We start from the raw sequence: 26990 nt of genomic DNA on the forward strand, positions 1-26990 counted from the left end.
ACTTCAACAGCCTGGAAGATTGGCAGGTGGAAAGGGCTGGAGAATTCCACTCTCCCATGTCAGCATGATTCAGATGTCTGCCCAGTCTGAAGGTTGTGGGTTTAAGTCCCATTCCAGACACTTGAGCGCAAAAATCAAGGCGTGTGCTCCAAGTGCAGTACCGAGGGAATGCTGCATTCCCTGGCGTGCTGCCTTTCTGTTTGATGAGATGTTAGACTGGGGCCCCGGGTGTGGTTTTCCTGGCATGTTTTTCACGTGCTTGCCGGAGGTGGCCGGTGGCGGGATGGTCTCGTCTCCCCATGTCAATGGGGGTTTCCCATTTAATGCCCACGGTGGGGCTTCTCCATTGGCAGGACCGCAAGATCCGCCGCTGTGAAAGGCCGGAAAATTTCGGCCCCAGTCTCTCCTTTCAGGGTGATATGAAAGGTCGTTGGGGACTGCTCTGAAGAAGGGCAGGGGGGTTATCTTTGGTTTCCTGAACCAATATTTGTCACCCAATCAACATCATTAATTGTTAATGATCTGGTTGGCATCATGTTGCAGATTGTAGGATGTTGCTGTGCATAAACTGGTGGCTGTTCTTTCTCAATTATAACGGCGATTACGCTTCAAATCACTAGCTTTGGGATATCCTTTGGTCAGGAAAGGCGCTGTATAAACTCACGTCTCTATTTCTGTGGGAGACGACCCCAAATCCCACAGCCTACATTATTTAACTGCGCAGTGTGTACACTGCTTTCGTAAATTGGCATCTTACTTCACATTGCAAGAATTCAGCAATTCAGGCGTTAAGTTTATAATCGGCAATGCAACTTTTCTCTGTTTACAAGGCTACTGGTGGCCTGCTGAAGCTAATTGTAATACAGAGACCGAAGTTAACATCAGAAATGCCACGAGGCCAGAGACTGGATGATTGGGACCTTTGGTGAAAAGAAAATTCCGGATCTTTGTGATAAGAGGATGTCACATTAATGCGACTCTGTGTTGTGATCCAGAATAACTTATGTTTGTGGGGCTGGTTTAGCACAGTGGGCTAAACAGCTGGCTTGTAATGCAGAATGAGGACACCAGCGCAGGTTCAATTCCTGTACTGGCCTCCCCAAACAGGTGCTGGAATGTGGCGACTAGGCGCTTTTCACAGTAACTTAATTGAGCACAGTAAGAAGTCTTGATTCAAACACGAGCTTTCGGAGCGCGGCTCCTTCCTCAGGTGAATGGCCCTTCGCCTGAGGAAGGAGCCGTGCTCCGAAAGCTCGTGTTTGAATCAAATCTGTTGGACTTTAACCTGGTGTTGTAAGACTTCTTACTGTGCTTACCCCAGTCCAACGCCGGCATCTCCACATCACAACTTAATTGAAGCCTACTTGTGACAATAAGCTATTATTTTTATTATTGTATCCAAACGAAACCTAACAATGCTGGCCGGATACTTTTTAAATAAACCCTTTAAAATTGGGGGCTGCTGGCTCCAAAACCAGTATTTCCTGTATTTCAAGAGAGGGGATGAGTGACATATATCACATAAATAAAGATTTAGTTGCAGCATTTGTAAAGGTCATTGAGGGCCACTATTGTGGGCAGAACACTCACATGTAAAGGAGCTAAGCTGCAGACTGCACAATCTGACTTGTTTTTTAAATAGGGGGAGTGGGGGCAGGAATTGTGCCCTTACTTTAACCTTTCAGCTCCTAATCTGCCTGGAGCACGTTGGAACATTGCCAAGCTCCCAACCAAAAGCAAACTAGCCTCTTGTCACACAGCAGCCCCGGGGCAATCAGAAAGCAGCTGTTTCTAATTTGCATGGGAGGGGTTTGAGTCAACAGTTGGGCCTGGTCTCAAAAACCCACAGCAAATAGTGCAACAGGAACTCTCAAGTGGCAGAACGGAGGCCCTCCCAGCGTTTGAGCTCAGAGGAGCCGGCAGTCAGGTTCAAAGACAAGAGGGCTCCTTCCCTTCTCGCTCTTTGTAAGTAGGAAGGTCTCTTTAAAAGAAACTATTCACGGCGAAGGACAGCAAGTTGGCAGCTGTGAGATTTATTCTTTCTCCTTCAGGGGAAGGGACCGTACCCTCACGTGGCAGCACCCAGGGGTGAGTTTTTTAAGTGTCTTTTCTCAATTTCCCCACATCATTCTCATGGAACATGTTCCGCGCACAGTTAGCGTACGTTCAGCTTTCCACGGAGCAGATGGGCAGTTTCTTCAGCTCCCCCATCCCCCCCCCCCCCCCCCCCGGGACGAGACTCTTTACTTTATAAAATATTCACTGCAGCACCGAGCATTGGAGGTTGTGAGTTAACTTTTTGGTATGTTGTGTGTCAGGTTACAAACATAAATTGAGTTCTTCCTTGTACCGTCGGCAGCCTGTGTTAAACAAGTTAGACGAGGACACTTTTGTGTTAATCGATCGGCTAGCTGGGACTGTTGTGGCTTTTTTTTTTGTATTAAATGTACAGCCGGATAGTTGTCACATCTTTGCCATGGAGTTTTACGAGCTTTTGGCCTCTCCTAGCATAGTTTGGTTCCTTTCAATTCACGGCTGTTTACGGCTAAGAACTCTATTTCTCACAGTAGGCTATTAATATCATTCCTGTGCACCGGTTCCCTTGACCCCTTATCTATTTTCCTGCAACTGGCCCCACTCCTCACGAAAGGACAATCTTTGCAATAGCAGTTTCTGTTTGTATATCAGCTGACTTTTCCTTCCTATCCAGATTTGTGTTGAGTGGTTGTTTAATACTCTAGATTAATTTTTACCTTGTTTCAAATCATAAAATAGGACAGTACAAATGAGGCCATTCAGCCCTGAGTCTGAGGCGCTTCTTTTTGAAGAGGGATTTGCACCCTGGCTATTCACCCTCCACGAAACCCACCCGTCCCAATATTTATCCAATTTCCTTTCGAACTTTACCTTTTGACCCTGTTTTCAGTGCCATATCAGCCACAGCATCCCAACAATGTTGAGGACCGATTGTGTAAGCGCGCTTTCCCCCGTGCCGCCCCGCACGGGCCTTGCCTCATTTGGTTCTCAATGTGCACAGTTTCTCTTCTACCTACTCTGTCTGGACTCCTCATGATTTTAAAAACCTTACTTCCCTCATCCTTCTCTGCTCCAAGATGAAAAATCACAGCTTCTCTATCCATGCACCTTAATCCTTGAGTTTAAGTTTTCGTCTCCGTTAGGTCGAGTGTGGCCCCTTCCAGCAGTCGTTGTCGGATGGGGTCCGACGCAATCCCCGTTACGAATGCGTCACGCATGAGGAGATTGGAATATTCAGTGGCCGTAACGGCCTGACGGTCACAGTCCCGTACGAGTGGGATTAGAGCCCGTCAGACATCTTCGATAGACTCACCAGGGAGTTGAGCGTGAGTGGCGAGTACGTGCCTGGTGAAGAGCGTGTTTGCTTTCTGTGCGTAGTTCTCTTTTAGGAGTGCCATCGCTTCTGCGTAACTGTCTTGGATCAATGGGAACACATTGGAGCTCAACCTGGAGTATAAAACCTGAATCTTCTGAGCTTCCATCGGCGTGGGGGTCGTAGCGTTGATGTAGGCCTAAAAACAAGCTAACCAATGATTAAAGTCCTTTCTGGCATCGGGCGAGTGCGGATCCAGCTGCAGGCGATCTGGTTTGATTCTGATATCCATCTCTTAGTAAATCTGACTGTAATAAATTGATGCACGATCAATTGCACGAAAGACTCAGATTGGTACAACTGTGGCTTTAGTACAGTCAGATGCGTGGCCTCCTGCTGCAGCTGGTGAAATGGCTGATCAGAAGGAGGACCCTTGTGGGCGGAGCTAGCTGGCAGGGGCTACCAGTGAACCTGTAGTGCATCCCCTAATACAGGTGCACACAGTGGTTCACCACAATCCTCGGTACCATTCTCGCAAATTTCTTCTTTGCAGTCTCCAAAGCTTTCACAACCTTTCTAAAGCCCCTCCTCCACCTGGCATCAGTGTAGGTGTTTTACAAAGATTTAACATGATATATCCTGGCTTTTGAGTCCTCCTCCTTATGTAATAAACCCAAGAATACCAAAATTCCTGTTCATTCCTGATGGAATATTATTTGCAATGCTTTGATCTTGGCAAGTCTTTCATTTACATTGCAATTTCCAAGTCTTGGTGAGCAGGCCCAATTGAATGTGTTGGCGATTAAGGTGTAGACATTTGAATGGTGAGTGTAGAGACACCCCAAAATCTGTCTGCTTTCAAGTTGTTTTTGAGGGTACAAAGAGAAGGTAGTGGTGAGGGTTAGGAGTGACTTGGAGAGGTCTCACAAGCGGTGTCTGAAATGATTTAATGGGGGATGTGATGGAGGTGTCTGAAATTATTTAAGGGATTGTTTCCAGTGGTGAGTTGTAGGAATGGATTTGGGGGCCAAAAAAGATGAGTGGAGATTTTAACCCCACATTACCAGTAAGAATAAAACATGGATTTAAGGGTGGTTATGATGTGGGGCTTGGCCTAGTGGTTGCGGAGGGAGCGTGTTAACTATAAATAAATAGTGTGTGCAACTCCTAATCACATGTCATTTTTAGCAGACACACTTTGGCCAGCCTTAAGATCCTCAATCAGGTAAGTAACGGTCATAGTTGCTATTCAAATGACCAGTTCTGATCAAAAACAAAAGCTGTTTATCATCCATTGGAAAGTTTGTGATGTGTTAAGTGAGTTAGTTCAACTTTGACTGCAACTGGATGCAGTGAAACTAGAAACAGGCTTCCAACACAGGAGATGGTCCAACACTGTTTTATTGAATTTTCTGATTGCTGTACATAATCTGCTGTGGGTTGACACTCTATTAACCTAACTGATAACCTGCTACTGGCTTGACCAGACTAGCTCTCTACCACATGGTGATGATGCTCACTGGCTTGTGCACTGAGACTATCCCTCGCCGTGTCCTGTGAGAGAGGAAGAGCCTTAATGCCCTGTGGGCTTTATAGTGGTGGTGTCCTGTCTGGTGATTGGTTGTTCTGTGTCATGTGTGTTCATTGGTTATCTTGTGTGTCAATCATTGCCTGTCTGCATCTCATTACACACATGAGTGGATATTATGACAGTTTGTACCTGTTGTCATCAGGGAAACTCGGAGTTGATCCAGAATTAGACGATAAATAGAGTGTGAAGGCCAGGAAGAGTGCGAAGTCTTCTCTGCAAGCTGATCTGGACTACTTGTGTGCCACACTGCACACACTCGCTCCACACCCACCATAAATTACTTGATTGCCTGGAACCACCCAAGGCAAAAAACAGTGCAGAGCAATATTCTTATTGCCTCATTTACTGTGGGGCTTGTTTCCTTCTGGCCAGACTGAGGACCCCTTGGCTGGCTTCCTACTTCTCACTCACCTGATCTGTCTTTATTAGTATCGAGTTTGATTGAGAGCCAGGCCTGGTGTTCATATGTGATGTCTGGTGTTCACATAGCCCCATTCCATAATCAAAAACAACAACTAGCATTTAGCTATTGGTAAAATGTCCCAAGGCCCTTCATGGAAGTGTCCATCAAAGCTTGGCAGCAAGCTGAATCATAGAACCATAGAATTTACAATGCAGAAGGAGGCCATTCAGCCCATCGAGTCTGCACCGGCCCTTGGGAATAGCACCCTACTTAAGCCCCACGCCTCCACCCTATCCCCTTTATCCTGGTAACCCAGTAACCCCACCTAACCATGTTGGACACTAAGGGGAATTTAGAATGGCCAATCCACCTAACCCGCACATCTTTGGACTGTGGGAGGAAACCAGAGCACCCGGAGGAAACCCACGCACACACGGGGAGAACGTGCAGACTCCACACAAGACAGTAACCCAAGCCGGGAATTGAACCAGGAACCCTGGAGCTGTGAAGCACCTGTGCTAACCACTGTGCTACCGTGCTGCCCCAAATGAGGAGATATTCGGACACGCGAGTTGGGAGAACATACTAAAGATATGAGAGGTTTAAAAAGAGAATACCAGAGATTGTGGCCAAGAAAGCTGGTGGCAAGTCTGCCTGCCAATGGTTGGATGAGTTGAGAAGTTCCAGAATTGAACACTGAAAACTGAGAGCTGTAAGGCTGAAGGATGTTACATGGGTGGGGGGGGGAGGGGGGGGGGGCAGTGCCACACAGTCTGTTTGTACCTCACTCGTGTCTCATGCACATTGAAAATAGGGCTTCAGTGCTGGAGATTTAAGCCAGAGTCCTGGGGACTTTACTCCAACTGATGGCTGTTAAGTGCCTTATCAAAGGATGAAGTGCAGTTCCTTAAACTTAATGTTGAGGTTCAATTGAATAGTGTAGGAGCATGGTCAGAAAGGTTGAGGTTCAATTGAATAGTGTAGGAGCATGGTCAGAAAGGTTGAGGTTCAATTGAATAGTGTAGGAGCATGGTCAGAAAGGTAAGTGTAGAAGTGGAGCAGAGAACTAAAACAATAACTGGAAGCCTTGTGAGCTGAATGGAGATGTCCCACAATGTAGTCCTTTGGTCCTCTCAGTGTACAGAAGACCAGATCATGAGCAGTGAGTACAGGATACGTTTTAGGGTGTCACAGTGGTTAGCACTGCTGCCTCAGTGCCAGGGTCCCAGGTTCAATTCTGGCCTTGGGTCACTGTGTGTGTAGAATTTGCACTTTCTCCCCGTGTCTGCGTGGGTTTCCTCCAGATGCTCCGTTTCCTCCCACAGTCCAAAGATGTGCAGGCTAGATGAATTGGCCATGCTAAATTTGACCCTTGGGGCGCGGTTCTCTGCACCCCACGCCGGGTGGTAGAATCGTGGGAGGGCCAGGCGAATCACACCACGCCGCCCTGGCACCCCCCCCCCCCCCCCCCGCGATTCTCCCATCCCCCCCCCCCCAAAAATGACGTGTCGCATTTTTTGACCGGCCGCTCGGAGAATCGCCGCTCGCCGTTTCTCATGGCGACCGGCGATTCTCCGGCCCGGATGGGCCGAGCGGCCTGCCGAACCCAACCGGTTCACGCTGGCGCCAACCACACCTGGTTGCTGCCGGCCTGAACAACATGCGACAGGTGAGTGTGGGGCCTGTGGGGGGCGGAGGGAGGATCGAGCACCACGGGCGTGCTGAGAAGATGTCTGGCCCGCGATCGGTGCATTCCTTTCCCTCCGCCGCCCCGCAAGATCAAGCCGCCATGTCTTGCGGGGCAGCGGAGGGGAAGACAGCAACCGCGCATGTGCGGGTTGGAGCCGGCCAACCTGCGCATGCGCGGCTGACGTCACTTCGGCGCCGCCGGCTGCGTCATCCCCGGCGCGCCGCTTTGACGCCAGCGTCAAGGCCGGGCACTCGGGATTCACGCACCGCCGCTCCTAGCCCCCTGTGGGGGGAGGGGGAGAATAGGGGGCGAGGAGCGGCCTCCGACGCCCGAGTGAAACACTCCAGGTTTCACTCCGGCGTCGGCACTCAGTTTCCCTTTGGGAGAATCGCGCCCTTAGTGTGCAGATTAAGTGTGTTTTGGTGTTGCAGGGATAGCGTGGGAGCCTGGTTAGGGTGTTCTTTCAGCGGGCTGGTGCAGTCTCGATGGGTTGAATGGCCTCCTTCTGCACTGTAGGAATTATATGAACGATGTAGGCAGTTTTTTTTGTCGTGATGACTGTTTTCTGTAGTTAGTTTGGAGGCCATGAAGATTACTGGTGCCTTTTGTAGTATTGCACATTGTTTAGTGTTCGGAAGTTGTATCCTTGGTACTGTATTGTTGTTGTTTCTTGTTCATTGTCTGGGGCTTGTTTGCTGCAGCCGCTTTCGCTTTTCCTTCTGTGGAGAAGTGGGAGTTTTTTTTATTGTTGGTGGTTTTCTGTCTGGAAGCCCCATGTCTTTTAGCTGCAGCCCCTTTTTGTCGGTGATCTTGAATCCGGAAAGGGGTGTTCACTCGCTCTTCCGCCAGCCTCTGCGGCTGGGTCCTGCGGGAAGGGGAGAATGGGCGAGCTGGCTCGGATGCTGGTAGATTTGTTACAGTATTACCTTTTTATTGTTTGATGCCTGAAGGCCGTGTATTTGTTAGCAGTTGACCCCTTTTGTCTGAGGCGGGAGTCCGGAAAGGGGTGTTCACTTCTTCCGCCATGCCTTGCACTGGGCACTGCGGGAAGGGGGGAGTGGCCGAGTTGGCTCGGATGCTAGTAAATTTGTTATATTGCTAGCTGTTTCATGATAAATGTCCACAGGCCGTGTGTTTGTTAGCTGCAGCCCCTTTGTTTGGGCAAGATTCCGAAAAGGGGCCATCCCTCGTTCCTCCGCCATGCCCTGCAGCTGGGAGCTTCTGCTACGGAGAGAGCGGGAGTTGGCTCAGATGTTGGTAACTTCACTAAGCTGTTTCCTCTTTGGAGGCCATGTATTTGTCAGCCGCAGCCCCTTTTTGTCTGATGCGGCAGTCTGGAATGGGGTGTTCTCCCTCTCTACCGCCATGCTTTGCGTCAGTGTGACTTTCCGGCTAGTCTGCTGCTGGGAGTCATGATGTAGATGAGTATGATCTAACATTCCAATCAGGCTGTGAGGCCTGGTCACTTTGCCTCAACACCGGGGGCATTAGTACCACAGAGGCAGCGGCCAGCATCTGAACACACAGCAGCTGGCCCTCAGCACTGCCGAGGGGGAGAGGGGGAGGGAGCGGCGTGTTGATTCGGATGCTGGTACCTTTGTACAGTTCTTTTGTTCTTGTTTAAAGTGAATTTGTTTCTTCTTGTGTCATTACACTGTTGAGGTTTTGCATTTGTACTGGTGTTTTGTGATGCTTGGGTGCCTGTGTGTATCGCACAATAGCATTTCCTTGAACCTTTTACAGTTATTGTGATATGTGAACTGTTATTAAACTAAAATATACCAAAGTGAATTCCCCTGGGTAGACATGCCATGATGTAGACGAGTGTTACTGTCTAGCATTCCAATCAGGCTGTGAGGCCTGGTCACTTTGCCTAAACACCGGAGGCATCAATACCACAGAGGCAGCGACCAGCAGCACCCAGGAGCTGGCCATCAGTACCATCCCCGTGACTCGAGGGTGGGTGTATGGACCGGGGAGGGACCAGTGCCCAGCATCTGCAACCCTATCAGCAGGTGTCTGGGGTACAGAATCCAGAATCTGGTGTGCAGGGGCCATTGCTGCGGCTGGGGGTCCATGTGCTGGGCATGTTGTATGGCATCCTGAGGGATGGTAGGGAATGTGAGGGTGGGGGGGTTGGGTAGCTTGGGAGATCCGAGAGTGCAGGGGTGGAAGCCTTAACCGATTATCTGTGTCTCGCCTTGTCCAATTCCTTCCAGATATTACAATTTAGATGATATCTTGGACCCCGCGGAACTGCCCTCGCGGTGGCATTGGCCGGCCGTCCGACCAGGTGCCAGAGAAGGCAGTGCCAGCAGCTCGAGGGAGCTGCCCTGCCCCACATCCTGAGGACCCTGCCCATCGGGTCGGGGAGGGATCCAGAGTGGGGAGGCCAGTGATTGGTCCAGGCCAGTGATGTGTTCAGACGTTGCTGGTCCTTCAAACAGATGACCGACCGCATGTGCTGCAGGAGGCTCCACCTCAACAAGGAGACGGTGCAGCACCAGGTTGTGGAAGGCACAGCAGCGAGACAACATGCTGGACGTGGAAGAGAAGGAACACGTGGCCAGACCAGGAGGGGCTGGAAGATGAGCCAGGGAAGGACCCGGGGGATCAACTAGAGGATGGAGGACAGGCAGAGGCGCCCCAAATGCCCTGCTCTGCCCTCTCCGGTTTTGTGAGCCTGTGCACCGTCAGTGGGTCATCATACAAGGGTGATGATAACCCACTGAGCTGGTGCTCCTCAATTTATGCAATAGTCTGACTCCTGTCTGCTGAGTGCGCGCTCGTACCCATCACCTGCATGTGAATGTGGCGTGTCTTATTGGCCGGTGAAGGGGGGCGTGGAGTCTTGGAGCTGGAGGTCCCTGCCTGACTTGGCAGTGGCACATGCCCTGTCATCCCACTGTTCCGCACACTGACCCCACGACATGGTGTTGTCAGGGCAGCTGGACTCAGGAGAGCTGGTGACTGCTGTCATCACCCCATAGGGAGGCACCGGGTCGGCCTCCAGCACTCCCTCCTCAAATCGGTGCCCGGTGGACCTTCAGAACGGAAGGGCAACTGGATTGAGCACCAGATGGCCCTGCCGTGCTCTGGCAACTCGCCAATGTCTGCACCACGGTAACAATGTCCTCAGCGATGACCCTCTGGCCATGCTCTGAAGTGCCTCGCCAATGTCCACCTGCATCTGGGACATGGTCCTCAACGATCCCTGCGCAATACTGGGACAGTCTCCGCAGCGCCACGGAAAAGTCTACCTGGGTCAGGGACATGCACCCCAGCGACTGGGACATGCTGTCAAGGTGCTCAGCAATGGCTGTCACTGACCGAGCAACACATTGGACACCACCACTCATGGTGTGACATCGTGCTCCAGGCTCTCCACTGCAGTCGCCACCCTAGCAATGTTGGCCTCAGTGCCATGCATTGCTGGCACTATCCACCCTCTGTGGCCTTTGGGACTTGTCCAATCGGCTATGGACCCGCTAGTGTCACTGACATCCCCCTCTGAATTTCACGGCCGCACCCTATCGACTGCATCAGCTCCGGGACAGACTGGTCCAGAGGCTCAGCATCTGACTGGGACCTAGCTGGTTCCTGGGATCCAGCAGACATCTGACTGCTGTCTCCCCTGGACATTGCTGCCTCCATCTGATGTACAGCAGCAACCGTGTCCACCTGATTGTGCCCCAGAAGCCCACTGAGGTGTGTGTCACTGTGCTGTTGAAGGGTGGGGATGACAGCCACCATACATTGATCTGATGGCGATCATGCGGAGGAGTGGACATCATTCTGGCATGAACAACTCGCGTGTGACAAGTCATCTGGGTGGGGGCTGGCGGATGCTCACCCCTGCGACTCCAACCAAGCTCAACATCTGACCGATCTGTCATTGGCCATCCCTGCAATCTCCAGAGTCCATTCCTCGTAGAGAGTGGAGGTCTGGCACCCCGATGCCCTCTGCGGGCTAACTTCTCCTGCGAGCCACAGGGGGCATCATGAGCTGCACACTTCAAGCACTGGGGGTGGGGGCTATGGTGGGGAACAGGTGTGGGCACCACTGGGCATGGGTTGGATGTGCTGGTGAGTGCCAAGGTGTCCTGGAGAAAGCAATGGATCGATTGCAACAACAACCACATTTGCAACTCTGTGGTTTTGGCTTTGGACCCGAGTGAAAGAATCCTGTATGAAAGCACTGCTGCTCTACCTGGGCAGATGGGGAACTCTGTCAATGCATGACCAGATTAAAATGATGACTTCTATTTAACGACAATGCAGTTTACTTTATCACTTGTAGTGATCTGGAAGCAGGGCATGGAAACCTCCATTGAAGACCTCGAGGCACTTAGCCCGGCCATGTGATGTCCCTGAGGGCCACACTAATTTAAATGGAACACTGTCCATACACAATAACCCGTCTTTAGCAAAAGTACCTTAGTCAGTTTTGCTCCGCTGGTGATGTTCACCCTTCTGGGTCAGCTGGATGTGGGTTTTGCATGAACCAAGATTTGCGCTCCAGACAATGCACTGTCCCCTCAGTACTTTGAAGTGCTGTCAGCAACAACAACTGCTTGCACTCATCCAGTGTCGTAACTTAGAAATGTGTCCCAAGGTGCTTTTCTGTGATCTCACTTAAAAAGCCCAGAAACCATTCTGAGGTTTGTGTTGCTTCCAAGCTCTGTCAACACAATATCAATGTCATTGCTGGTGAAAATATATTCCTCCTCCCTCACCCCCTCCCCCCCCGACACACACCCTGATTTTCTGTTAATGCAACATTCACTGTGTAAATCAGGTAGCAGCAACTTCCAGCAAATATATACACACTGTTAAACATGGAAATCAGGAAATGGCTGTTCAGAGTTGTCCTGTGGCACATTTACATTGCTGTGGAGATGCCGGCGTTAGACTGGGGTGAGCACAATAAGTAGTCTTACAACACCAGGTTAAAGTCCAACAGGTTTGTTTTGAATCGCTAGCTTTCGGAGCACTGCTCCTCCCTTGGGTGAATGAAGAGATAGGTTCCAGGAACATATAGACAAAGATGCAAGACGATACTTTGAATGCGAGCACCTCACGGCTAACTCACTACACTGAGGGCTCTACATTGAAACACTTGGGAAGGAATGACCTTTACAACAGATAGATGCCTAATAAACTCACCAGAAAAAGTTAGGACTTGGGTCACTTCAGTGTAAGTAAATTTAAATGGTGGGATCGTGCATTTGCCTCCTCAAGCTTGCTTACCATTTAACAAGATCATGGTTGATATTTTTTTACCTCAACTCAAGTTTTTACAATATCCCAAAAAACATGAATATCTGCCTTGAACACGCTCCATGACTGAGGGTGAACGGCCTAATAATTCTGAACCTGAATATCTACAGCTGAGGTACAGAAATCCTAGATTAATCTCCCATTGAGCATGGACAAGGTTCATGTAAGGCTATTTGTGGCAATAATAAAGATTATTATTATGATTATTGATCCTTCATGCCAAATACTTTTCTACAGGTATGATGGGCCAAATAGGCTCTTCTCGACTCCACCTAATACACTTCCAACCCCACCACAGCTATTTGCAACCCTAAGTTTCCTCTAATTTTGCACCTGTCTGCGCAGCCAGTTTGTTGCACGTTTTGGTCCCTTAAAGTTTGCTGCACAGCCACGTATGTGCACATCTTAACAAAAACATTGTTTGTGTGCCAGTTTGCATTGTATAGTACATTCCGGAGCACCTGGCTAGCTCAGAAGGAACATTGGGCGGGATTCTCCAATCCCACGGCAGAGTGTCCACGCTGTCGTAAACACTGTTGCATTTTACGACGGCGTGAACAGGCCGCTCCCAGTACTAATTCTGGCCCCTACAGGGGGCCAGCAGAGCACTGGAGCGGTTTGCGCTGCTCCAGCTGCTGATCCCGGCACTAACTGTGCGCCGCGGGATCCGCGCATTCGCAGTTACGCCGGCGCCAACAAGGACACGCGCAGTGGCCCCCGCGCTAACGCGCGCATGCGCAGTGGCTTCCTTCAACGCGCTGGCCCCGATGCAACGTGGCGCAGGACTACAGGGGCCGGCGCGTAGGAAAGGAGGCCCCCAGCCACAGATGCCGGCCTACTGATCGGTGGACCCCAATCGGGGGCCAGACCACATTGGAGACCCCCCCACCCCACAGGCCGCCACCTGACCCTTCCACGCCGAGATCCCGCTGGCTCAGAGCGGCGCCGGTGGAACTCGGCTCTTTTCCTATGGCCGCTTGGCCCATCCAGGCAGGAGAATCAGCGAGCCAGCCGCGAAGAGCGGCCCGCGACCTGTGCCACGCCAACCATGCCAGTGCCAATGGCGCCGATTCTCCTCTCTGCACGTAATTGCGTGCCGGCGTCGGGGTGGCATGGCCCATTCGCGGGGATTCTCCGGCCCGGCCCAGGGCTCAGAGAATCCTGCCCATTATTTATAACTAAATAACTTTTACAACACGTTATGCAGACTTTATTTAGGCATCACCGATGGGGCCCACAAACACACCTGCAGCCGCGTGCTTCAATCACTCAGTGTAGCTTCAAAGTACAGTTCCCACTGCTTTTACGTACAGCATCGCTAATACACTCCGAAGGGCCAACTGCAGTGTCCTGGATTTTCTGTGGAAATCTAGTAGTTAAGGCTAATGTTGTGAAAGGTTTTTTTTTTGACTGCAAACACAACCTCTCCTGATGGGAATGCAGATTCAAGAGCTGGTCAGCACGTTTCAAGTGCACGTCCACAGAGCAAGACTTTGAGCCGCCCTGGAAGCAGAACCTTGCAAAGTTTAACCCGCACTGTTTGTTTTAGCGGCTTTTTCTGGTAAATTATTACACAATGTGTTGTTCAATCTACGAAAGGATCATAAAGAAATATTCTGGGTACAGGACGAGTTTTGTGCGGAATTCTCCGCTCCCCACGCCGGGTGGGAGAATCGCGGGAGGGCCGGGCGACTCACTACACGCCCCCCTGGCCCCCCCGCGATTCTCCCACCCCCCGCTCGGAAGAATCGCCGCTCGCCGTTTTTCACGGCGACCGACGATTCTCTGGCCCGAATGGGCCGAGCGGCCTGCCATTCGCGACCGGTTCACGATGGTGGCAACCACACCTGGTCGCTGCCGTCGTGACCATGGCGCCAAAAGCTGGTTTGAAGCTTGTGGGGGGGGGCGGAGAGGGGAGTGAGCACCACGGCCATGTTCGGGAGGGGACTGGCCCGCGATCGGTTCGGGCCGGCATCTCAAAGGGACGCACTCTTTCCCCTCCGCCACCCCGCAAGATCAAGCCGCCACGTCTTGCGGGGCAGCGGAGGGGAAGACGGCAATGGCGCATGTGCAGATTTGAGCCATCAGCCGTCGTGACATCAGCCGCGCATGCGTGGGTTGGAGCCGGCCAACCTGCGCATGCACGGCTGACGTCACTTGGGCGCGCCGGCCGCGTCATTCTCGGCGCGCCGTCCTGACGCAAGCGTCAAGGCCCGGCGGCCGAGAGTTACGGAGGGCTGCTTCTAGCCCCCCCGGGTGGGGGTGAATAAGGTGAGAGGAGTGGCCTCTGAGGCCGTCGTGAAACTCAGCCGAGTTCACGACGGCCTTCCCGATTTTTCGCGGGAGTGGAGAATTCCACCCATTGTGTGCCGTGGCGTGGCTAAACCCTGCATATTCAGTTTGGATGTATGCAGAACAGCTGTCATGGAGTGCAAGTATAAACATTTGAAAATGAAATAAAATGAAAATCGCTTATTGTCACAAGTAGGCTTCAAATGAAGTTGATTGGCCGAATGGCCTCCTGCTGCTCTGTAAATTTTATGATTCTAAATGGCCCCTGAATTGAAAAAAAAATAATTGTGTACTCTACATTTAAAAAAAAAATTGGATTACTCTGAATAAGATATACAGCAGAGAAATAGGCCACTCAAGCAACCCGTCTGGTGTTTGTCATAAAACCAAAGGAACAGGAGTAGGCCCTTTGGCCCCTCGAGCCTGCGCTGACATTCAATAGGATTATGATTGATTCATGTCCGCTTTCCTGCCCTTTTCCCCGTAATCCTTGATTCTCTTTCTAGTCAAGAATAAAGATAATGGGCGGGATTGTCCGCTCCTGGGACTAAGTGCCCACGCCGTCGTGAACGGCGTCACGTTTCAGGGCCTGGGCATGATCTATTCTGGCCCCCATGGGGCCAGTACGGCGCTGGAGCAGTTCACGCCACTCCAGCGTCCTTGCGCCGCGCCAACCCTCGCATGCGCAGTTGGGGCAGCCCAACCCTGCGCATGCGCAGTTGGGTCGCGCCATCATGCGCATGTGTGGGGAACTTCGTACGCGCGCCGGCCCCTCACCAACATGGCGCCGGTGTTCTCGGGCCACCCGCGCAAGGAGCTAGGCCTGGGGGGGGGGGGGAAGAGGCCGGCCCGTCGATCGGTGGGCCCCGATTGCGGGTCAGACCCCATCAGAGCCCCCCCCCCCGATGAAGGAGGCCTATCCGGCCCGGGTAATTGTCGCTCGCCGTTTGTGGTGGTTCTCTGAGCAGCCCGGCATGAATCGCGTGGCGCTGGTTTCGGGGTGGGTGGAAGAATCGCATGCGGGTATCGGGGCGACGTGGTGCAATTCACGCGGTGCCTAACCGATTCTCCAACCCGCCGTGGGGGTGGGGGGGGGGGGGGAAGAATCTCTCCCAAAGCCGCAATTGTCCCAGAAGACCATAGGCTGCTGCCCCCTTTTGAAGGGGAGAGCTGACTAGTGGTGATTCAATCTGAGGAACACCACACCTCGGGTGAGGGGTGAAGCTGAGAAGGCTGATCAAGAATATATCTTAACTCGACATTAATTACATGCCACAACTCTGTTTTTCTCCCCCCCCCCCCCCCCTCAGAACTGCAAGAGTTAATGAAATGTCTAGAGTAGCCACTAGAGGGAGCTACAGAGACAAGTATATAAGGCATTGATGCTAAGCCTTGTGGGGGAGAGAGCAGTCCAGGAGTTAGCTAGAGACGGACAGAAGTATTGATAGTGTGAGTACAGCAGATCATGGTGTATAACAGTATTTCTACAATCAATTGTGTATTATTTAGAAGTACGTGTTGAATCCAAATTAGTAGTGTTAATGAATTTATAACTTTGTCAACGGCCCCCGACTGGCGTGGCGGCGATCCCGCTGGCGCCCGAAAATCGGCGCCAGAGAATGTGGAAGACGGCGTCGGTGCGGCGGGCACGAATCTCGCGCCCCCCCTCCACCCCGGGGATTCTCCGAACCGCCGCTGGGTCGGAGAATCCAGGCCCTGATATCCAGGAGCGCTATGGAGAAATGAAGCTTGTATTTCTTAATTTTTTCACTAATTAATTTCTTTTCAAAATGCATTTTCAGTCCACATAATCTGAAACAAACTTTACTGCCTTTAATAATTGTGGGAGTTTCTGTGTATTATTTTCTTGTTTAAAAACATCTGACTAAATAAATTTGGCCTGTTATCCTTGGTTACTTATGTTTCCTGGACCTTCCAGGGAACACTAGAAAACAATATACACCCTGTATATCCCTGATCTCTGGTGAACTATTTACCACAATTACAGGCTGATTGGTGATCTTGAGTGTCCAATCATAATGGAGACCATCTGCAAATGGAACTATAGTTTTGTGGTGAAGTATTGTGAAGGAAATAACTTTGTCCAAAGCAATTTTATGATCCTGTTCGACTTGTCATGTGAGAGTACCTTTAAGAAATAAATGTTTAAGGAATGTACCTTTTAAGAAATGGAGCAGCTCATGTTACTGAAGTGATGTCAGAGAGTGGGGGGAGCTGAGCTGAGCTCACTTCTGTTTTTGGTTTCAGTTTTGAGAAAAAGAGATTGGGTGTGTCTGTATTTGCAGTGAGCTGGATTTGCTGTGATCTCTGCCATGAAAGACTATCTCTGAATCACTTGGGTGATTTAAACTCATAATAGTAATGTCTTTAACCTGATGCATTTCTGTTTAAAGGTGTTAAGTGTCTTGGATGTTTAAAGGAACAACTGAAGGATTATTTAGTGTTGTATTATTTTTGGGGTTATCTTTGAAGTAAGGGGTGTTGAGTGATCCAATGTTTATTTAAAAGGATAAGTTGAATTCATGGAATAACATTGTTTTGTGTTTAAAAACCCACGTGTCCATAATTGTAATACCACACCTGGAGAACAAGCCGTGTGCTTCAAAAGCAACAATCCATTAAAGGGAGAGGTTGGTTGAACTCCATGATACATTTTGAGGCTCTGAAAACGCCGCTCCCATAACAGACTGAAGTTCCGATCCTTAGAATTATGTGAACGGGATAAAGGGGAAACTTATCACATGTCTCGAAAGTATTTCAAAACACTTCACGCAATGATTTTTTAAAAAATGATCACTGCCATCATGCAAGAGAATGTGGCAAAGTGATTTTTGTGTAGTAAGATCCTACAATGCGATAAATAACCTGCGATGCAGTTGGTTGTAATTATTCTTAAATAAGTCATTATTTTATTTAAGGGACCACAATTAAAACCTTGCACGTCTCGGCAGTGTTAATTAAATTCAGGGAAGTGGCTTGTCTTAATTACACTACACTAAATTGTACACAATAATACACTGCATTGAACCTACAAAATAATTGCTTTGTGGCTCTTTAGCAATGTGTTCTGTAGATTTCTTATTCATTGAGACACTTTGGACGGGATTCTCTCATCATCCCGGGCCGGGTCAGAGAATCAGTGCGGAGAATTGGCACCGGCGTGGCCGGCGCAGCGCTGGTCGAGCCCCCCACACCCCCCCCCCCCCCGCCCACCCAGCCAATTCTCAGGCCGTAGCAAAAATCCCGAGTGCTGCCGGCGCCGTTCTAACCTGCTCTCAGCCGGTGGTACCTCGGCGTGGGGAAGGGTCGGGGGTGGCCTGTGCGGGTGGAGGGGTGTCCGACCCCGGGGAGGCCTTCGCTGTGTCCTGGCCTGTGATTGGGGCCCACCGATCGGCGGGCCGGACTCTCATACTGGGGGCCTCCTTTCATCCGCGCCTACCCCTGTAGCCCTACGCTATGTTGTGTCGGGGCTGGTACGGAAAAGCGAGCCACTGCGTATGCGCGCATTGGCGCCGGTGCCACTGTTGATGCCGGAATGAGCAGCTGGAGCGGCGTGGGTCACTCCAGTGCCATGTCGGCCCCCTGTAGGGGCCAGAATTGCTGATCCTGAGGCCATGTTGACGCCATTGGGAAACACAAGGATGACGGAGTCCCGCCCCTTGTTTTCCCTCTTGTCACGTGTCTTGACACAAACTCAAGTGGATTGTGATTCGATGGATACCCAACAAAGACTCCACTTCATGCACACACAAAGAAACAAAAATGAAAAATGAGCTGTTATGTCCTTTATTTAAAAGTCGCAATTTGTGAGCAAATGAGACGTGTACTTGATCAGTTAGCATAAAAGCAGTCCAACTATTCTCTTTACTGCATCTATCTCCAAGTGGATATGAGACAATTAATTGCATTTCCATGTTAATGTTTTTCAGAAACGTGTGGTGGCTTATGTCCACAATGCATTAGGAAACCCACTAGAAAATAAAATGTCAGTTATTTTCTTTGTTAGTTGTTGACTGAGAACTGAATAGTGATGGTCAGAACACTGGGCAAAATCCTAATACATTGACTTGGGATATTTTGTATGCCCATGTGCCTCAGTTTGACATTTCATGCAAAAGACAGCACCTCAAGAATTCAGGACAGAGCTGTTAGTGTGAACTTTGATTGGGTGCGTGGGTTCATTTGCACTTGAACCAACAATCTTCCAGCTGAATTAAATATTTATTCTCTCAACCAAACTGGGTCTTGAGGTTCAGCCTTGCTCACATGGCTCAAGGACATTATTGATATTGCTGTCAACGTTTGCAAGGGTAAGAAAGTATATCCAAATGGAATCTCCTTCACTCTTAACGCCAAACCACACCTCCCCATCCAATAAACATGGAATGAAGAATAATTACGATTTAGAAGGAAAGTTAACTGGATACAAATCCTCAATTCCAACCCAGCAAAGCCTTCAGTGATACAAGCCTTTAAAATATTTGAATGAGATTTAATGAGATCAGGATGTTGTATTGTGAGAAAAGAATATTGTTGGAGAAGTTGTCTTAATCCTTGATTTATGAGCTTAAAATGAGCTTAAAACGACCTATCACTTGCTATGGGAAAGTTAAATTAAGAAAAATATACATTTATAGTTTGGTCAACTGAAGAGATTAGTTGCATTTATATAGGGTACGATTCAGTGTTCCTGGTGTGGCGCCAGATGCAATGGTTAAATGGTGCATGAGCCTAAAATAGGTTCCACGACTCGCTCCTCCCGATTAGGGCAAGATCCAGATCAGAATATTTAAATCATGTAAATACTTGGACACCCCATTCACCCAGTGCCCGGGACAATGGCTGAGCCCATGAGACCTCACCAGAGCATCGTTTAGCGTTGGTCCGCACAAACATGGGCCAGGCATTACGGCACTGGTGGAGGGTCTCTTAGGCAATTGGAGACTCCCTGGTGGCTGGGGACAAGGCAGTGTGGCACTCTGGCATGCACCTGGTCAGTGCCCCCTGGCACCTGTCAGTGCTCCCTGGCACTGCCAGGGTTCCCAGGTGCCAGGTTGGCACTGACCAGGATTGGGCTTGAGGGGCCTTTGCCAGATAAAGAGCTGGTGAGGGGGGCTTCCCAGAGACCTCGCTGGGGTGGCAGAGGGTAAAAGGGGGGCCACAGAAATGTGGGGTGAGGCCTGAAAATGGGGGGGGGGGGGAGATCCGGCCAGCCAGTCAAAATTGGGCCCCGATCTGAGAGGAACCTTTTTCTGCTGAAATCCCTCTAAGTGTGGCCTTGGCGGAGAGAATCTCCCCGAGGCCATAATAAATGGCAAAGTACCATAAGTAGCAGGGTGTTTCTCTAAGCGGCAGGCCCCGAGAAACACCCTGCTGATCGATTCCATGGTGCTCTGGGAAAACCTCATGTTATAGGCAATGAAGTACTTTTAGTTGCAGGAAATGTGCAGGGGAATCTTGTAGCCGCATCAGGCCAGATGAAAAGCTAGTGAGAGACCCACTGTGAATTTTTATGAAGTAGGAAGGCATGGCAAACCATATGCCAATCGGGCAGTGGCGAGACCATCGGTGGATTTTCCTTCAGAATCCAGATCCTTGCAGTGGAAGTTTTGCCTACTGAGAGCTTCTGACCAGTGAAAGACGAGCAGTTCTCGTGCTCAGCAGCACCACCAGGTAGGCTGTGGCTGCTGCCAGTATGACGGGCACTGGAATGAGGATGCGGTACTTGCTTTCAGTAGGCACCCTCTTCCTGGGGTCCAGAGCATTGATTAGGCACAGTTTTACTTGTCATGCACGCTGCATGGTGACAGACCCACCTATAGCTGGGTTAATACCAGTGGTCATTAATTGGCCACTTAAGGGCCTCAATTGGTGGCTGGGCTGGAAAGAACTCTAGTCTATTGGAGGTGGAAAGGTCACACTGTTCAATGTGCCACTTTCTAAATAAATGCCCTTTCTGCCTCCTTTACATCAGTGGGAGCACAATTTTTTTTATTGTTCATGTGGGCGTCGTTGGCTGGGCCAGCAGTTATTGCCCATGTCTGAGGGGCAGTTAAGAGTCAACCACATTGCTGTGGATCTGGAGTCACATGTAGGCCAGACCAGGTAAGGATGACAGATTTTTCCTTCCCTAAAAGACAATGGTGAATTTGATGGGTTTTTATGACCATCAACAATGGTTTCATGATCATAATTAAACATTTAAATCCAGATTTTTATTGATTTCAAATTTCGCCACTTGTCATACATAGATAGATAGAATTTACAGTGCAGGAGGAGGCCACTCAGCCCATCGAGTCCGCACCGGCTCTTGGAAAGAGCATCCTACCCAAGGTCAACACCTCCACCCTATCCCCATAACCCAGTAACCCCACCCAACACTAAGGGCAATTTTGGACACTAAGGGCACTTTAACATGGCCAATCCACCTAACCTGCACATCTTTGGACTGTGGGAGGAAACCAGAGCACCCGGAGGAAACCCACGCACACACGGGGAGGATGTGCAGACTCCGCACAGACAGTGACCCAAGCCGGAATCGAACCTAGGACCCTGGAGCTGTGAAGCGATTGTGCTATCCGGGATTGAACCGGGTCCGCAAAGCATGATTCTGGGATTACTAGTCCGGCAACAGTACCACTACACCACTGCCTCCCCACTGACTATGGCAACCAGTTTACAAGCAGCATGTTCTGCCAACCAGTGATGTGATATTGACCAGGTAATCCGTTTGACTGATGTTGGGAGATGGATCACTGATGGCACGGGAAGAATTCTCCTTCTTCTCCTGGATACCCTTTTAAGAGGACAAGTGTAACCTGTTTTAATGTCCCATCCAAAATGGCGTCAATGTGACCATCCAAAATGGCTTCAATGCGACCATCCATTCACTGCTGAACTGGCCCAATAGTCTTTTTGATGTGCTCAAATCCCTGGGGTGGGATTGGATGCAGATGTGTTAGTGGGGCACAGGACAGGATTGTTAATTGGAAGAATTGATTTAATGCCCCATCACATGGCCAAGAAGTTGCTGAAGCAAAATTAATGACAATCTGCTGTTTCCTTCCAGTTGTAGAATGCTGCGGACCTGAAGGCACATTCATCAGCTTCCCCTCTCCAGCTACTTTTATCAGACCTCCTCGTTGACAGCGACAGCTACATTTACTCTGAGCTCAGCACTTCTCCAAGGAAGGCCAAATCTGCTCGAGTTGGATTATGGCTACCCCTCCTGCAGGTAACCATGCCGTCTTGTTAGAATTTCATTTCAAATATATTCAAATTTGAGGGGAACATGTTGTACTTCAGGAACAAAATTGATTGCTCTGTTTTCAAGTTGACTGGAGTTAAATTACTCTATTCATTGTCAATGTGTCTTCCTGCATTGTGGTAGCAATATCCCTTCTGGCACCAGGACAGTCTGCCTCCATGTCTAATATTGTCTCTATCCTCCCTCGGTTTGTTTTGCAGCTGAAGGTTTCACCCATGACTTTGTTACCTCGGTCGGTGCCCACCGATCCGCGGGCGGGCCTGTGCCGTGGGGGGCACTCTATTTTTCTGCACTGGAGGCAGTGGTCCTCTGCCATTCCCGGTGCAGAAGCGAATCCCTCTGCGTATGCGCGGGTATGAAGCCAGCACGCGCTGGCACTCCCGCGCATGTGCCGACTCGCGCCGGCTGGCAGAGGCCCTTCGGCGCCGGTTGGCGTGGTGCCAAGCCCCTTTCCCGCTGGCCGGCAGGGCGCCACCCCTCCGGGGCGGGCCTAACCCCTGAAGGTGCGGAGGATTCCACACCTTTGGGACGGCCCAACGCTGGAGTGGTTCACGCCGTTACGCCCCGCCCGGTAGGGGAGAATCCCGCCCCTGGTTTTTGGTCACCTTCTGACAGAAAATCCTGGAAATACTCAGCAGGGCATCTGCAGAGAGAAGAACAGCGCTAAGTGGCTTTCACGAAGGCGGTTGACCTGAAACGTTAACTCTGTCTCTCGCTCAGCTGCAGCCAGACCTGCTGAGCATTTTTAGCTATTTTTGTTTATTTTTCAGATTTCCGGGTTTCTCTGAGTCCCTGTGCCGCAATCGCGCTCGGGGCGGGGGCGGAGAATGGGGCGTGGACCCGTGATCAGGTCCAACAACGGGACACGAGTCTCCAGCGACCGGAGAATCGCTGCCAGGCGCGCACGTTCGGCCAATACGGTGCCAGTTGGGGGCCGTTGAAAGAGGCCCCCGCGGCGATTCTCCGCGGTCGACTGGTCGAGTTCCCACCAATTTCCTGCCGGCATGGTTCCCATATAGTTTCACCCAGCGGGTGCTCGATGCTGCGGTGGCCGTCCTGGTGTGGGGGGCGGAGGGATCAGACTCCGGGGGGGGGACTCCACGATGACCAGGCTCGTGATCAGGGGCTACCAATCGGCGGGTGCGCGCAATCCGGGGTGGCCTATCTTCTTCCACACCGGCCAGCTTTGTGGCTCCGCCATGTGCGGACCCACGGTTGGAGGTGCAGGGCCCACGTATCGGCAGCAGGAGCTGCGGGTGCGTATGCCGGGGCCCTGCTAACCCCCTTAACACTGGAGAATCATTCCGGACGTTTTGAAAAAATTCTGGAGTGATTCACGCCCGTTTTCCGACGGGCGGTGGTCACATAGCCCCATTTTCGGAGAATCCTGGCCCAGTATCTGCAGCATTTTATGCTTTGCATTAACATCGTCCCATGCCACATGGGAAGATGTTACCCAACGAAGAGTAAAGGAAACTCCAGTGATGGTTTGGTTCAAGTGTTAGGACGCAATTGGCAAAGCAGTTCATGATGCGCTGACATGGTCGACAGTTAACTTGGAGACACCTCAAAATAAGAATTGCTGTGATGAGAAATAAGATCGAAATGTTAGCAGCAGACCGGATAATTGCATGTCAAAGAAAATCATGTTTAATTATAAAAGTGTTTCCTTTTCGTTAAAAATTGTTTTGTTTCTGGAGGTAATGATCATTGTTCTACAAATTATTTAATCTGTGCTGAAAATTTCATCCTTTCCCAGTAAGCCTTTTGTTTAAAAAAAAAATATATTTTCTATATTTAAAAAAAAAACCTTTTCCACCTCCTTCCCTTTCCATTCCTCGTCTGAAGAAGCTGAATTTCCCTGCATTGGCGTACTCTACAATGGTCAGGTATCCCTGGATTGTCCAACATGCTATCCCTCTTCTACTAATGACACACAAGTTATTGTTCAACATTTTTGCCATTTCCTTATTTCGCTTTGATATCTCCATTGCCAGATTTCCAGGCTCCTGCATGGTCAATCTTCTTTTTCCTCTTGTAGCTGTGAATGTTTTCCGTGTTATTTTTGTTTTCCATGTTATCCTTTCTCCCTTTTGTTTTTTGCAGCTTTTTATCTGCCTCATCGCCTGTTTGCCATTGTGTTCTGGGTAACCAGGTCACCAGTAGTTTGCCTTCCACGGCTGTTTTTCTTGCCGTGCACAGAAGAGAAAAACAGTAAAATGAGGAAATAAGAGTACCAGACTGGTATGCGATAAATTGAAACAAAAGTAAAATGGGGAAATAAGAATACTGGTCCGAATTGTGTTTTTTTTTCTATCTGGCTTGCTGATTCTTTCAAATTCCTTTTTGGATGTTGCATTCCGCCCACTGATTATCTGCCATTTTCCCCATTAATAGATTTGTCAGAATTTGTTTTAACCCAGACTATTGCATCCTGTGATTTAAACGGGGTTTACATCTCTGTTTTATTTTGAAGGATTGGTAGCCCATGGTGAGGAATATAAAAGAACTTTGGGTTTAAACCTGTCATTGCCATCACAGCTACAATAGTCATTCTGCAACTCTAATTCTTCCAAGTTCTGATGTACATGTGATAGAAGTAAGCTAATGGGCGCGATATGGAACCATAATTTATAATGCTAAGACAATACAGTTTATGTTTCTAGTCTTCAATGTACAAACATATGAATTAGGAGCAGGGGGTAGGCCACTCGGCCCCTTGAGCCTGCTCCGCTATTCAATAGGATTGTGGCTGATCTGATTGTGGCCTCAACTCCACATTCCTGCCGACCCTCGATAGCCTTTCATCCCCTTGCTGATCAAACATCTATGCAGCTCAGTCTTAAATATGTACCCTACACTGTCCCTAACCATCCAGGGGTCCCCCGATGGCCCGGGAGACACACCCAAGTGCCGCTCCGCCTGGTTCATGTTTGTATGGACCAGTACTGAACGGCACCGAACTGAGGACTCCTAGGGAGGCCGTTAGATCCCCGGTCAGTATGCGTTAGTAGGTTTAAAACCTACTTAGGTGCATGTGGCGTGGGTCACGCCATTGTGGGCAGGATCCTGATTGTGTTCCCTTGCAAGGTCCGAGTAGATGTAGCGAAACATACTGGCTGCCATGAAGCTTCACCTGGTCATGTCACACTCCTTGTTGAACGCAATGCACTGGTAGATCGCGCCCAATATTTAAGTATTAGCTCAGTTGGCTGGACAGCTGGTTTATGATGCAGAGCAAGGCCAACAGCATGGGTGCAATCCCCGTACCGGCTGAGTTTATTTACCAAGGCCCCGCTTTCACAACCTTGTTCTTTACCTGAGGTGTGGTGATCCTCAGATTAAACCACCACCGGTTAACTCTTTCCCACCCTTCTCCCCCAAAGGCAGCACGGTAGTATTGTAGGGCAGCACAGTAGCATTGTGGATAGCACAATCGCTTCACAGCTCCAGGGTCCCAGGTTCGATTCCGGCTTGGGTCACTGTCTGTGCAGAGTCTGCACATCCTCCCCGTGTGTGCGTGGGTTTCCTCCGGGTGCTCCGGTTTCCTCCCACAGTCCAAAGATGTGCACGTTAGGTGGATTGGCCATGCTAAATTGCCCTTAGAGTCCAAAATTGCCCTTAGTGTTGGGTGGGGTTACTGGGTTATGGGGTTACTGGGTTATGGGGATAGGGTAGAGTTGTTGACCTTGGGTAGGGTGCTCGTTCCAAGAGCCGGTGCAGACTCGATGGGCTGAATGACCTCCTTCTGCACTGTAAATTCTATGAAAGCGGAAAGCAACCTGCATTCGTCTGGGACTGTGGCGACTTTTATGAGTATCCAAAGGTCCAGGGCAAGGCTTTGGGGATTAGGGTTTGAATTCCACCATGGCAGATGATGATCTGCTCCACTAATGTGGAAAGAGAACAAAGAAAAGAACAGCACAGGAACAGGTCCTTCAGCCCTCCAAGCCTGTACCGATCATGATGCCCGAACTCAAAACAAAACCTTCTGCCCTTACTCGGTCGGTACCCCTCTGAAGAACAAAGGAAAGTACTAAACTTGACACCCTTTACAGTTGGCTTACATGTGACTCCAGTTGCACAGCTTAACTTCCCTCCTCAAACAGCCCAACAAGACACTTCGTTCAACATCACCATTCATCATTTTAAAGATTAACTTCTACCACGGGCACAAGGTGCCAGATTGAGTACCATCTATAAGATGCATGGTAGCATGGTGGTTAGCATCAATGCTTCACAGCTCCAGGGTCCCAGGTTCGATTCCGGCTGGGTCACTGTCTGTGTGGAGTCTGCACGTCCTCCCTGTGTGTGCGTGGGTTTCCTCCGGGTGCTCCGGTTTCCTCCCACAGTCCAAAGATGTGCGGGTTAGGTGGATTGGCCATGCTAAATTGCCCGTAGTGTAAGGTTAATGGGGGGATTGTTGGGTTACGGGTATACGGGTTACGTGGGTTTAAGTAGGGTGATCATTGCTCGGCACAACATCGAGGGCCGAAGGGCCTGTTCTGTGCTGTACTGTTCTAAAAAGCTCTTTTTCACCAGTACCATCCAAACCCACAACCTTTCTCACCTAGAAGGCAAGGACATTAGGTGCATGGCAACATCATCCCTCCCAGCTGCTTATCATCCTGACTTAGAACAATATCACCCTTTCTGGTTCATTGCTGGCTAAAAATCCTGTAACCCCTCCCTGGCAGCACTTTGGGTGTACCTACACCAGATAGATTGCAGCAGTTCAAGAAGGCGACTTGCCACCACTTTCTTAAGGGCAATAAGGAATGGACAATAAATGCTGGCCCAGCCAGTGACATTCAAATCCCACGAACAAATTTAAACAAAATACAGTGTGCATTTGCGTACAGTTTATGTAAATCCAAGCTGTTGGGAGTGATCTAACTGAATTGCAACAGAGTCCCCGTGTCGAATGTTTTTGGGCGGGATTTCCTGGTGTTCACAGCTAGCTAACAGGACTCTGTTGCAATACAAGGTCTCAGTGGGTAATGCCCTGCCAAGGCCCCACATAATCCCGTTTCCAGCACTGAGGTACTCCGCTCACCGGAACTCCTCAGATCCCAGAGGTTTGGCGAGGCGGGGTAG

General features: G+C 50.0%; 1 protein-coding gene across 2 annotated transcripts in view; it reads left to right on the forward strand.

Moving 5' to 3' along the window:
• The first annotated feature begins 1788 nt into the window (after positions 1–1788).
• The window catches only part of gypc (glycophorin C (Gerbich blood group)), an 87233-nt gene continuing 62031 nt past the window's right edge, over positions 1789–26990 (forward strand). The window contains exons 1-2 of one of the 2 annotated variants that reach the window (XM_038790067.1): positions 1789–2088; positions 21702–21860. In XM_038790067.1, coding sequence (XP_038645995.1) covers positions 21842–21860 — 19 coding nt within the window. In that variant the 5' untranslated portion in view covers positions 1789–2088; positions 21702–21841. Of the gene's footprint in view, positions 2089–21695; positions 21861–26990 lie in introns of both variants that reach the window. The other variant, XM_038790066.1, reaches the window with a different exon arrangement.

This window comes from Scyliorhinus canicula, chromosome 2, assembly GCF_902713615.1.
Source record: "Scyliorhinus canicula chromosome 2, sScyCan1.1, whole genome shotgun sequence".
NCBI classification, from domain to species: Eukaryota; Metazoa; Chordata; class Chondrichthyes; order Carcharhiniformes; family Scyliorhinidae; genus Scyliorhinus; species Scyliorhinus canicula.